This window comes from Chelonia mydas, chromosome 2 (assembly GCF_015237465.2).
Source record: "Chelonia mydas isolate rCheMyd1 chromosome 2, rCheMyd1.pri.v2, whole genome shotgun sequence".
Lineage (NCBI taxonomy): Eukaryota > Metazoa > Chordata > Testudines > Cheloniidae > Chelonia > Chelonia mydas.
This window is the reverse complement of record NC_057850.1, coordinates 108,497,572-108,511,194: the sequence shown is the minus strand read 5'-3', so window position 1 is coordinate 108,511,194 and position 13,623 is coordinate 108,497,572. Positions and strand designations below refer to the sequence as shown.

General features: G+C 41.7%; 1 protein-coding gene across 7 annotated transcripts in view; it reads left to right on the top strand.

The window, feature by feature from the left end:
- Positions 1-13,417, top strand: part of DTNBP1 (dystrobrevin binding protein 1) — a 174,274-nt gene extending 160,857 nt beyond the window's left edge. For 6 of the 7 annotated variants that reach the window (XM_037893091.2, XM_037893090.2, XM_037893088.2 and 3 more), the window contains 3 exons: positions 2,424-2,579; positions 4,827-4,970; positions 12,645-13,417. In XM_037893091.2, the coding sequence (XP_037749019.1) occupies positions 2,424-2,579; positions 4,827-4,970; positions 12,645-12,898 (554 nt within the window). In that variant the 3' untranslated portion in view covers positions 12,899-13,417. The remainder of the gene's footprint in view (positions 1-2,423; positions 2,580-4,826; positions 4,971-12,644) is intronic. The other variant, XM_037893089.2, reaches the window with a different exon arrangement.
- Positions 13,418-13,623: the final 206 nt, after the last annotated feature.

Here is a 13,623-nt window from a genome sequence, read left to right as displayed (position 1 = left end):
GGCATGACAAGTGAGATTAATGCCTGGAGCAATTTACAAGCATTTCAGAGTCTAAACACTTGTTACATTCTTATAAGACTAATACCTGTTTTGAACAAATCTAATGTACAGGAGAGCTGGTTTAGTTTCCAGCTATGAGTTTGTAAGTGCTCAGATGACACCTACAGACTGGGCAAGAGCTGGCACAGCACTTTCCACATTTATGAAATTTTCTATTTAAGAGAGGAAATTTCAAGACAAAGAACCTTGACATTCTAGCTTAATTATGTTATATTTGTCATAAAAAAGACAATAGAATGTTATTTTTAAAAAAACACTTCAGTTAAATCAAAGCTATCTTATAGTTTTCTTGCATGTACTTTAACTCTGCCCTTGTATCTCCTCACATCTTTACCTGTAATTTAAAATATTTCCTTTACAACCTCATCCTCTTTTACTTCTAAAGCAGATCAGACACTAACTGCCCTGCTAAAACTTTACATACTAGCTTACAAACTTCTGTTACAAACCAAACCAAATCTAATGCATCTGGGACTCATATTTGACCCTTCGCTAGCTCCTTCTTACTAATGTTAGGAAAATTACAAATTTCTGGTTTTGGTTGTGTACACAGTCCCGGGGAGCACCTTTTCCTCATCCACCATCATACTGCAAGACAGCCATCCCACTGTACTCTAAGCACCCTCCTAACAGATGCTAGACACCACACTACCCCCATGCTTTTTACTATCCTGATAGCTCAGACTTGACAAATTCATGCACTAATAAACAGAAAAATTTCCTGGAGTGTAGGGAGCTCATCCAACAGTTTCTGCAGAATCTGTTTTTTATTTATTTCCAGCCCTTATGGTTGTGAATAACCTCTCAAATGTTGTCGACAATATTCCATTTTTTTCACCTGAACCCATACTGCAGAAGTGTAACCTGAAACAATTGAGGTATGAATTCTCGAGTACTTAAATCCTGGCTGCTGTACACAGCCAGAATCACTAACTTTTTCCACAGTTGACGGTTCAGTGGCAGCAGTTGCACTCTGTAATCGCTACTTCAGCCATATGATGGACTGTGCACCACTTGCACTCACAGCATGCCCAAGGGAATTGCTCCATGCAATGTAGTCCATTGCCCTCTCCTACAGATACACAATGCACTGTGGCACACAGGGAGCCTTCATGTAGTTTGGCTCCATAGTACACAGGATCTGTACATCTTCATAGGTTCTTTATATTCTGACCCACTCTGTGTTTAGTGGAACCACAGGGGTTTTGCTACATGAAGGTTCTCCATGGTTGCACAGAAAGGCATGTTAAACTGCCTTTGTTCATGGCGTGTCTCATGTATCTTTCTTAGATGTATCCTTCAAAGCAGCTATATGTCTGAAAACTTGGGAGGTTTCAAGCATTCCTCTTCCATTTGTTCCAAATCTTGAGCACACTGAGAGCACTGGTGACAAGTAGGATTAATTTTCTGGATCTCCTATATGATTTCTCTAAGGTTGGTCGAGGTTGGTGCAGGAATCTGACTTTCTGAGTGTCCAGCCTTTAAACCTTTAATTTTTCTTTTCAATTACATTACTAATATGGTGATGTATCATCTCAACCATGAGTATCTGAACTAAGTTTTTGTTGAGAATTATAAGAAGTGTACTTTCTTATCCTGTTAGAATGGGGAATAGCTGACAGTTTATTTGATGTGGCATCATTACCTTGAAGTTTCAAAGTGGGCTCAACTGTGCTCTACAGACACAAAAATGAAGACTTGCATCTTGACAGTTTATTTATTAAATATGCATAATAACATCATCATTGCTAATTTTACTCAGCAATATTCTGACACTGTCATTATTTGAAGTCTGTACTCAATAAGTGTTTCAGTTTATTCATTCCAAGAAATACGGAGTTATATCCGTTTAATATTGGGGCATCCGGTTATATTATCTCATAGTATACCATATTTGCCTTATGGGAGTGATGAGGTATGATTTTGAAAGCAGACTATCTCCAATACTCAGGAAGTGCAGAAATGATGCTATAACATCTTATCATTATTGCCCTTATACATTACTGTACATAGAGATTCAGACCTGTGTAATCCAATCTTAATTTATCCATGGGTCTTAGAATTCAGTCACTGTGATGAGTGATCAGTTGTGTGTCAGATGAGGTACATAGAATTTGAACTGTTGGGTTGAATGAGAAATGTGTACTTTTCTTTACAAATAGCCTAAAAGTGAGACAGAATGTGTCAAGGGGAGGAGGTCTCTTTTTTGTGTATTCACACTATATTAAATACGAGTGTGTATGATTGAGAAGATATACTTACATAATTTGTTGGTGTGATTCTGATAAGTCATGTTAAAAGCAAACTTACAGATGTTTCTATATTTTTAATGGTGTATATTCTTTTTTATTGTTGGTCCTCAGCTGAGCTAGATGCTGAGCATGCCCAGAAGGTTTTGGATATGGAGCATACCCAGCAGATGAAGCTAAAGGAGCGTCAGAAGTTCTTTGAAGAAGCCTTCCAGCAGGATATGGAGCAATACCTTTCTACAGGATACCTGCAGATAGCGGAGAGAAGAGGCAAGTTTTGAAATATCCCCCACTTAATCCATAGACCCACAACTAGAAGGCTAGTGAGAGGATTGTTTTGGTTTCCTTTTGCACTTGGTTTTATTTTGACACTTTTATTAGTAAAGTGCACAGTAAGTAAACACAGCAATGCAGTGTGTTATCGGAGAGAAATGGGTATATCTTTTTATATTTATCTTTGTTTTATAATGCAGTACCAGCGCTAGTCAAGGAAGAACATAATTATTGCTGAGTACAGTATTTTACTATGCTGCAGGTGTGAAAGACAGGGATATATCCTGTACTTGGAAAATAAAGTAATCAGAGGAAGGAGTAGGGTTGCATCTCCATTTGCACACTGACATCAGCATTGTTTGAGACTTTTAGTAATATGCATACTTAAGGTATTTCTTCGGCTTACCTGTTATATAGTCAGAGTTTTACTGCAAAACAAAAGGTAAATAAGAGTTCATATGAAAGTTATAAAATGATCATTTTTGTCATTACTGATCTTTGATATTTGAAGTACTATAATTGTGGCAGAGTCAAAACAAACTTCTTTTGGGGGCAACTGAAACTACTTGTACATTTTTAAATATGTTTATTTCTAATCGGAAGTTTGCACTTGTCTTTAATGATGTGAAGTCTCCATATGGGACAATACATTGGACATTTGTCTAGGTCGGGGTGGCCAAACAACTGTTTGCAAGCTGCATGTGGCTCTTTTACAGTTAAAATGTGGCTTGCAGAGCCCCACCCCGTTTTTCTCCGCCTACCAGACTGGATGGGAGGAACGTGAGGCTTTTGCCCTCCAGCGGGGTGGTGGGGCTAGGGATTTCTGCCAGCAATGACTGGTTCCTCCTGACAGTGGGGCGGGGTGGGGGGGCACAATTTAAAGGTTCCCCCCCAACAGCTTGAGTCACGCCCTCCCCGTGAGTGCTGCATGGAATGGGAGCTGCGGGGAGGGGCTGCTGCTTTAGCTCCGTGGAGAGAGGCAGCAGCAAAAGGAGTGGCTCTCTGCAGCTCCCAGCTTGCTGGCTCCAGCAGCTTCTGTGCAGGGAGTGGGCTCAGCAGCACCATGTGACTGAGCTAGGTCAGCAAACCCTGGCAAAAATCTGTGGGGTATACCTGTTGGGGCTCAGGGCTTCAGTAGGAGTGGGTTTGAAGCCCCCAAGCCTGGGCAGACACCTCCCGCGGGGCTGAAGCCCTGAGACCTCCTTACCCACAGGGCTGAAGCCCCGAGCCCCGGCAGGCTTGCCCCAGCTCTTGAACTTCTGAGATTGTTGTATGCAGCTCAGAGAGTCAGTAAGTGTCGCCAACCTTGGTTTAGGCTCTGCACTACTGTCCGCTACCACTGATCACACGGGTGGGTTAAATGGGAAGAAAGAACACCTGCCTTTTGAGAATTACAACTCTTCCTTGCATTTTCACAACCCCTGTGTGTTAATACTTTGTCCAGTCTTGTACTTTTTCTTTCTTGAGAGGTTTTTGTTAAACGTGCAGCTGGGGAATAGAGTTGTGACACCGGAAGAAGAAAAGGGTTGGATTAGTAAGCACCTTTGGGCAGGTCTGTCTCTTCACAGGCATTCCTATAGCACCCGCATGACAGGGCACTGATCCTTATTGTGGCTTCTGAGTTGTCTTTTTTCTTCTTCTTCTTCTTCTCAGCATATGCGCAACGTGCCTCAGGTGGCATTTGACCAGGATTCATCACAGAGTTTGGTCCATTGGTTGGATCATTAGCTTCCCCAGTTTGGGCCGGGTACTGAGGGGGAATGTGATATGAATGCTGATCCACGCTGCGCTGTCCCCCCAGCTTCTGGGTGCTAGTAATACAAATATTAATACTAATAAAATACCTTTTTGCAAAGATAATGAGGGCAGCCTGTTCTAAAACAATGAGAGCAAGAAACAAAGAAGTCTATCCTGCTTTTGTAGGTTCCGAGACTGCCTCTGAGAAGCTATTTATAATTCATATCAAAAAGCTATAAATACAATAACCTGTATTGTTACCAAGATCATACCTTGTTGTTTTGTCTTTCTAAGTGATTACCAAAGCTGTTTCCTATCAATAATCAAGTTTCCTTGTTTGTCAATGTATGTAATATTTACATTTTGAGAATAGCTGTTTAATAGTCAAAGATGCAGTACAGTAATGTGGCAATTGTGGAAGCCTTTGTAATAATATTACAAAGCTGATGGTCTTTGCCTAGAACATGCGCTGCATTGTCAATTCACTTATATTGTTTGTTGCTGCAGAGCCAATAGGAAGTATGTCTTCCATGGAGGTGAATGTGGACATGCTGGAACAGATGGACCTGATGGACATGTCTGACCAAGAAGCACTGGATGTCTTCTTGAACTCGGGAGGAGAGGATGATAGCATACTATCTCCCATGTTGGGTATGAAATGAACAGTTAGGGCATGCCTTGTAAATTATCTAGTTGTGCTTGCACTAATAAATCACTAGGACTCTAATCTAGAATGTATAGTGTTTCATACTGTATCTGTTCTCTAAAGGTTAGTATTTCCTACAGAACCTCAGTCATGATGCATAAGAGCTTACTGCAAAGCTGCTTGATTTTCCAAGAGACCTTTTTTTCCCTCTGGCCCTAGACATCCCTCTGTGTGTCTTGGGGTTAGATGACTTGTACATTTTTGTTTTTTAGGGTGAGAAAAGAATCTACTTTGCAGGATCTTTGGCTTTATATATATATATATATATATATATATATATATATATATATATATATATATATATATATATATATATAAAAAAGTTGTCAATTGGCTTTTTAATTATATAGATATATATATATATATATATAAATAAATAAACGCATTGAACTTAAAGCTGTTAAAAGCTGTTGTTGTTGAATTTCTTTGTGGTAGTTAAGCTTTTTTTTTTTTTTTTTTTAAGTAGAATACTTTTCCCATAATTAGTCTTGAATTTTGTCATTTTGAAGCAATCCATGACCACTTTCATCACAAAAGTTGCTCAAAGATGTAGTCTCTGTCAAGGCTCACAGGGAGATGTTTGGGCTGGAACTCAGCATTAAATGATTGCTTTTCTGGAGTTTCTGTGCACTGGTGTATTCAGGTATGTTACTTTACTAATTTGAAGAGAATAACTTACAGTAGGACTGAGACATTCAGAATTACTCTATATGACCTGGTACTCTGTTCAACTCGTACTCTGGTTTTATTTATTCAGAGAGTAAGTAGCTTATAAAATACATTTCTTTGATCCATGTTTATCTGAGCCATGTTACAGGTAGTGCTGTAAACTTTTTTCTCTAAAAACTGAGGAATGCTGCCATTCCTCCCTTTAAATCAAAACTCACTCAGTTTCTCTTCGCTTTCAGGTACTGACTTGGTATTCTAAAGCACCGGTTCTCAAACTGTGGGTCACGACCCTGTTTTAATGGGGTCACCAGGGCTCATGTTAGACTTGCTGAGGCTCGGGGCCAAAGTTGAAGCCTGAGCCCCGCTGCCCTGGGTGGTGGGGCTTGGGCTGTGGCTCCCCCACTAGAAGCGGCAGGGCTTGGGTAGGCTCAGGCTTTGTTTCTCCCTCCCCAACCCCATGTAATAATTTTTGTTGTCAGAAGGGGGTCGTGGTGCAATGAAATTTGAGAATCCCTGTTCTAAAGCAATTACATTATTTTATATCCTTTGTGAATTTTTTAAATATATTGAGATAGTGTAATTTAACAGACCTTGATATATGGAGATGTACTGGGACCTCTTACTGTAGCATGCCTGAGCAGTCTAGCTGTTGGTTGCAGGAGATTATAGATACTTGGTCACCTCAAGTAGTTGCTGTACATTAAAATTTTGTTCTACAGGCTGCAAAATTTTTGTTCTCACCAAAATTCCATCCTCCAAAAAAAAGAAAAAAAAATCAAAGCCAGAAGTTTTTAGGAAAAGTGGTGTCAAGAATAACTGACTTTAAACCTAATGATATTCAACCTGCATTTTCAGAGGAAAGAAAGTGTTTTACTTAATGTATTGATAGTGAAAGTAAAAGATTGTCTGAAACCACCCTCTACTTCAGAGTTAGTTTGTCACAAATGTATTGGGGGAGGGGGGCGTGTGTGAAATTTCCTGGAGTTAATTCTCCTGTCAAGATTAGTTGTATGCCCTGGATATGAAAAACACTTACCCCCATAACACTGTTACTTCCTTTGGTTAGCATGAAGTGTCTAAATTCTTATTGCTGAAACTTAATTCAGAGGGTTGTGTTTTAAAGTGTCATCTAGTCTGCATTTATTAACATTTTGTCACAGTTGGAATTGGAATTACTTACAGATTTAAAAAAAATGTTAAAGCTAACTAACATTCTGTAATACACAGGTTAAAGAAAGAGTGCCTGTACATCTGGATATAGTGCTTAAATTATTCAAAAGTAAAAAGGTTGGTTTGAAAGTCATAAGATACATATAGTACATAATCTGCAGTATCCCAAATTAAGGTTAATAAATTCAGTGATACAGTTAAAGTATTAGCATCCAATTAACGGGTACCTCACTCAGAAAGGTTATACTAAGAATAGCTTGTGGAATGCAAATATAGCAATGAGTGAAGATTGCCCTTCAGTATTTGAGAATTTAGGATAGGTTGACCCTTAGAAAATACAATCCATCAGGGAAGTATGTCAGTTACTTTCCTGACTTTGTTTCTCAATGGCACTCGAGCTCATCTCTCCTGTTATTGCTGATGTCCGGTGATGTGTTATAGATAGTTGTCCCTCAACCACCTGATGGCGTCTGACACCATGAGTTGCCGCATCAGTCGAGCACAGTGCTGACCAATTCTGCATTCTTGCAACATTTGCTCGTTACTGGGTTCCCACGGGCCCAGGGCTCCGACGATGAGCATGTGAGTTTGAACCTCATAACCCCTAGCTCTCAAGGTGTCCCAGCTTTCGAGATCAGACGTCGTGGAAGGCCGGGGTCCTGTTTTCAAGGGGAACTATGACATCCACCATGACTATCTTCTTCTAGTCCTTGTTGGTGATGTCCGGTCACAGTTGGCTGTCTGTTCCGGGGATGGCAGGGGTCACAGCCACCTTCCCTTCACAGCCACCATCCCAGGTGGCGGGATGGCTCTAACAGGGCGATCTTGGATGGCATTTTGGTGCAGCTGCCGGGCTCTGGAATGGGGCTTGCCACTACACAAGATGTGGGGTAGCGTCTCATTGGCATAGCCGCACTTCCTGCATCACTTGTCCTGATTCCCATGGCAGATGGCTCAGTTCAGCGGGACACAGTTGAGCTGGGCCCTGTAGATGAACCTCCAGTCGGCAAATTGGGTGAAGCTGCCCCCGAGGAGGAAGTGCTTGCTGGTGTCCCACTTGCATGTCACCTTGAAGGCCTTCCCCTGATCTGGCTTCCATTTCAGGTTTTCCACGTACTGCCAGGGGACGGCATCCTTCAGGGTCCTCTCCAGCATGGTTCTAGCTCTCAGAGTGATGATTGTGTGCTCTTCATTTTTCACTTGTGGCACCAGGACTCCCAGCTCCTGGCGTTCCTCGCACCAAGTCCAGTGGCAGCCGATATGTTTCTCCAGTCATTGCATAGCATTGCAGGGATAAGTCCAGAGCGAAGCAAAGTCTCTCCCAAATTCAACTTCCAGGGAGCCACTCAGGTACGTGATGATTCGCTTCCAGATGACATCATGCAGAGCACTCTGTGATATTCCTCACCATGATGTCCAGGCACATCAGAAGGCGTGAGTGATCATCGCAGCGTTGCACAGATCACCCATTCGAGGGACGTTGGCATGGCGCTTCCTGTGTGACATGTACACCAGTTCATTGCTGGTGCTCTGGGGAAGAAACATCCACTTCTTCACTAGCTGCCTGATGATGTTGTTCACCTTGTTCAGAGGTACCTTCACCATGGCAGATCCCCTCAGGACAAATGAAATACGGGGGATTAGGAAGGTGTTCAAGGCACTGATCTGCCATCATGGTGCCAGTCGGGAACAGTTGATCTTGGCCACATCTCGTAGGATCTCGGCAGTGGTATCCTCAGGTGTCTGCTGGATGCGGAAACCTGAGGGCGTGCCGAGATGTTAGTATGCTTGCCCATCATCCAGGAAGATCATGGGTTCACCTTGGATCTGGAACGACGTCGCCTGGACTGAGTCCCTTCTACTGCTGTCAATATGCGGGATGCACATTTCCTAGCATTGAAGTGGAGCCCCATCCAGTTGGCAGCCCAGCTGGTGACATCGAGTATTTGTTGGAGACTCTCTGAGTTGTCTGAAATGAGGGCCAGATCATCTGCCTAGGCCAGGATATTCACCCTGTTGCCATATAGGACCTTGTGCGTGAGCAGAATGGGTGGAAATGCATAGAAAAGATGGTCCTTCCAGGGAAGAAGGAACGTATCTGTGGGTAAGCCCAGATGATGACTGTGAAAAGAGCAGAACTGTGGACACTTCCTATTGTACTTTGTCGCACATAGGTCTATCTGTAGAGTTCCCCTCCTCTGGAAAAAGTCTCTCACAATATCCAGGCAAATGGACCATTTGTGGTTGGAGAAGGATCTGCTGAGATGATCCACTAACACATTTTGTATCCCTGGAAGGTGCAGAAATCCCTTCTTGACTCCCACATAGAGCGATCAGTTAGATTCTGAGCATAGGAGCAAGAACCAGACACCCAACATCAGACAAACCAGAAGCAAAGGAACCCTCAGGGCTGCTGAGCCCTGCCCCCCATCATCCCAAACTACCCTGTCCTACAATTGCACTCATACATTTGTCTTTAGGGGTTACTGATTCTATTATTGGTTTCCAATTAGAAGAGCTGGGGGTGGTAGAACTCTAGTCCCAGAATCAAGGTTATCAAATTCAATAGCTGGTTGGGAATCTGTGTGAACAATGATGACACTCACGTGGAGGGCAACGCAAAGCTTTAACCACTTATTTTAACACAATTAGGAAAGACATGCATGCTCCAAACCACATAAAAGGTGGCAAAAATAGAGTTAAAGTAATACCTTGTACCATTCCTCGCATATACTCCCCCCCTTTCTTGGGGATTTGGTGGTCCTGCTGTGTCCCTGGCATGGCAGATGAGTCCCATGGTACAGATTCTGCCTGACAGCATAGTCTGGCCTATTAGAGGGCCTAAGGTCTGTCATAAATATTCATACAAACGTCCAACTTCCTCACCTACCTTATCCTATAGGTTAGTTAGTATATTAATGATTTTAGCTTATTGCCATATACATCAATTTGTTACCAAGGCAAGTTTGTGGTTAAGCATCTGCCAAGATATCTATAATAAAATAGCCAAGTTCATTGTTCCTGTAGTTACCTGGTATTGTGTTGTACAGAATCTCCCCCTTAAGCACACTATTCCCAATTCCCCAAAACTCAAGCTGACCTTTTGGCCACTTAGCTAATGCCTTATAGGATGCAACCTGTAGGTTCTTTGTGTTACTGATAAGCAAACTAAAATGCTAAAGCTAGCTTGATGGGCTACATGCTCTCTTAAAACTAAATCGTTTGCCCGCGTGAGTTCTGTTAGGAGCCTGTTCCAGAACTTAGTGCATACTGAGTGCAAATTTTTCCAGCTTTTTTTTACATATTCAGTTACTAGCTTCCTAAGTCAGCTTGTGCGCAGACAAATAAGCAAAATTGTATTGCATGGAGAGGCAGTATGGTCTAAGGGATAGGATATTGGCCTGGGACTATGGAGATCTGGGTTCTATTCTTGGGTCTGCCATTGACCTGCTTTGTGAGAAGTCACTTCCACTCTTTGTGCCACCATTTTCCTTCCCACCCTTTGTCTGGAGTGCAAGCTTTTTGTACAGAGAGACAGTCTCTGCCCTAGTGCCTAGCAAAATAGACTCCACTTCTCTGTTGCAGCCTCCTCGTGCTACTATTATGTAATGTATTTTCTTATTCTTTGGTTGTGTTAACTTAATTCTGTGAGACTAGCTGAGACAGCAAGAATCAACCTTAGAGCAGTTTAGTGCCTACTGAGTTTGAGCAATATATGGAAAGACACTTTCTAGCCTTGGAATGTGAGCACACTGCACCATTTTAAACTAAAGTCCTCATTCTCCCATCTCCTATAATTAATTCCTTCCTTCCTTGTAGAATTGTCTGTATGGAATTTTACAGGTAGGGGGTGTGTGTGTGTGTGTGTTTTGCTTTTGTATTAGAACTAGTTGGACACTGAATTTTCCCCTCGTCTACTACAAAATACACATGTACTAACTGGATGATTTTGTCTTGGTTAACACGTTTTTATTACTTTTTTGGTCCTTGCTACCTCTGATTTGAGTTACAGCTATGGGAAATTTGGCTATGTACAGGAGGAAAGTGCATTTGTGTATAGCTTTAGAACAGCAGGTCTCAGGGGCCCCCAGCCCCCTTTTAATAGGGTCAGCAGGGCTGGTGTTAGAGTTGCTGGAGCCTGTGGTCAAAGCCAAAGCCTTGGGCAGCAGGGCTCAGGTTACAGGCTCTCTGCCCAGGGCTGTAGCCCTTGGGTTTCCACTTTGGCCCCCCATGCAAGGTGGCAGGGCTCAGGTTCATGTAGTAATTTTTGTTGTCAGAAGGGGGTTGTGGTGCCATGAAGTTGGAGAACTCCTGCTTTAGAAGATTAGTTTTGCTGTACTAGTCCACTTCATTCCAAAAAGTAAAACTCATGGGTTTGCAGTTCAGTTACTGTTAAGTGGGTTATACTAAAATGTTCCCGTAAAACACGGAGCATTATTTGAGGATAATGGGAGATTGACTCAGACATGTGACAAAAGAATTAACAGCACTTCTCCTGTCTCTCTTCCACCTCCCTTTAGAGTGTTGCTTGGGACCAAGATACACTATTACATTAAAATTTGGAGAGCCTAATCATGTACTTTAGCCCCCAAGCAACACTTCCCATCCTACAACCCTCCTCTTGCCCCTTGGAAGAGAGCTCTTCCACAATAACTATCTGTAAATCTTCCTTGTTCTATCCCTCTTTTCTTATTTAACTTATTGAGTTGTCCTTAACCGTCTACTGGAGACTTACAGATAACTGCAGCTAAGGCTTTACCTTGGGGAGCTTGAAGTATTAAATGGTGAAATTCTGCTGCAGACTTCAAAAATTGTCAGCTCAAAAAACCCCTCTCTGTAGGAAGTGGTGGGGAGGAAGGATAGCTTTGTTAAGCATGAGACTGGCAAAGCTGGTAATCAAACCCAGATCTCAAAGACTTCCTCTGACAGCATGGATGAATCTTAATTCCCCATGTGTGAATACTACGGTCTTTCTTTCATCCTGTGTCTTATGAGCATTTTGGGGCAGAGACTGTCTTTAGTATAAGGAGGCTCTCATCCTAGGTTTGGGCTACACAGGAATACTCAAAAAAGCTAATCTGAATGAACTAAAGCTGTGAATATAAACTGCATTAAACTCCTGTGTTGACATTCAAACCAAATTAAGGCCCCTTTTAATTCATTTCAAAGCTATTCAGAATTAGTGTTCCAGTGTAGATAAACCCTTGGTTGTGGCCTCTTCCTGCTAATGCAATACAAACAGTGAGTAAATTGTTTTGCAGTAGATGCAGAAATCTGAATTGGCTTTGGTCACATATACCAAAGCAAATACCAGAATCACTAACTATTACAGGGAGAATTGAAGGGTCATCACCAGCAACCAGCACAAAGTTCAGCTGTGACTCTTGCTTAGTCTCCCTACTTGATCTAAATTATCTGCATGATTTAGACGGGGAGAAACAATTTCTAAAGGTGCTAGGACTCAAACCACTTTGGGCTTTACAGACCAAACTCTCTATCTTAAAGTACACCTGGAAACAAATGGAGAAGTGCAGTCCATAGAGTGGATGTGTAAAATGCCTCAGTTGTGGACCACCAGTTGGCTTGTCAGTCATTGCATTAATGGCTCTGTGCTAGTACATCCAGGCTGACATGTTAACCATCCTGCTGAATAGTGATCCCTTTTAACATTAAGAACAGCATAATCAGCCCCAGTCAATATCATACAGACTACGGCTCAATAGATGGATTTAATGGGTTTGTTTGTTTTTTTTTTCCTTTCCTTTCCTTACTTTTTGAAGGGCCTGAATCCAAAACCTGTCAGAATGAAATAAGCCTTCAGGTTCCAAGACAGTCTGAATTAAGGCAAAAATTGTCTTCATCATCATCAATCTGGACTGACTCTGCCAGCCAGGATACCAGTGAAGTAGGAGAGTCTCCTGTTATCCAGTCTGATGAGGAGGAAGTTCAAGTGGATACTGCCCTTGCTGCTGTAAATAGTGAAAGAAAAGGTACTTCAGACGTCAGTGATGAAAGTGATTCTCAGACTGTTTGAATCCTAGCACCATATCCTCTAAGAATGTTTGACTTTTAAATGAACAAAGCGCTCACCCAAGGTGTAGGAATTAGTTAACTAGTCTATAATATTGCCAGTCATGTGGATATTTTTTTTAATTGCCTAAACCATTCACTTTATTAAAGTTTTGGGGGTTTTTGGAGCAGTCAAGCTTTGTATATACTGTGTATAGAACTAACAGGGAGATTGGATACTTTGACTAATCTTTAAATTCCTTATTTGAAATTCCTTAACACTGATCTCACAATGTTCCTTATCTGCATGTTTGAGCTATGTAGCTGAATACAGAAGATTCACCTTACATACTGCCTAAGACATTGATGCGGCAGCATCCGCACCCCCACTATTTTGAATTTGAGGATAACTTTAGCTACAAATGAAATAAATACTTACCAAGGGATGGGAGTTGCACATTGAAATCTTACCCTTCTGCTGGAGCAGCCATCTTAGCACTGTTATAAGCATACTCCTTTTTTTAAATAAAGTATTTCTAGCCCAGCCTTGTCTTCTACTTATACCAAAACCTTTTCTGCAAGTTCATTTTATAATAGGTATTTTGGGAGAATCATTTAGTGATTAGAAAACCTAAGCATGCAGCTTTTGCTTTTTTGCTAAATCTGCTGTTCTACAGTAACTTCAGTTTGACCACATCTTGATAACAGGGGGGAAAAAAATGACTGCACTGTAACTTAATTCAAAGATGT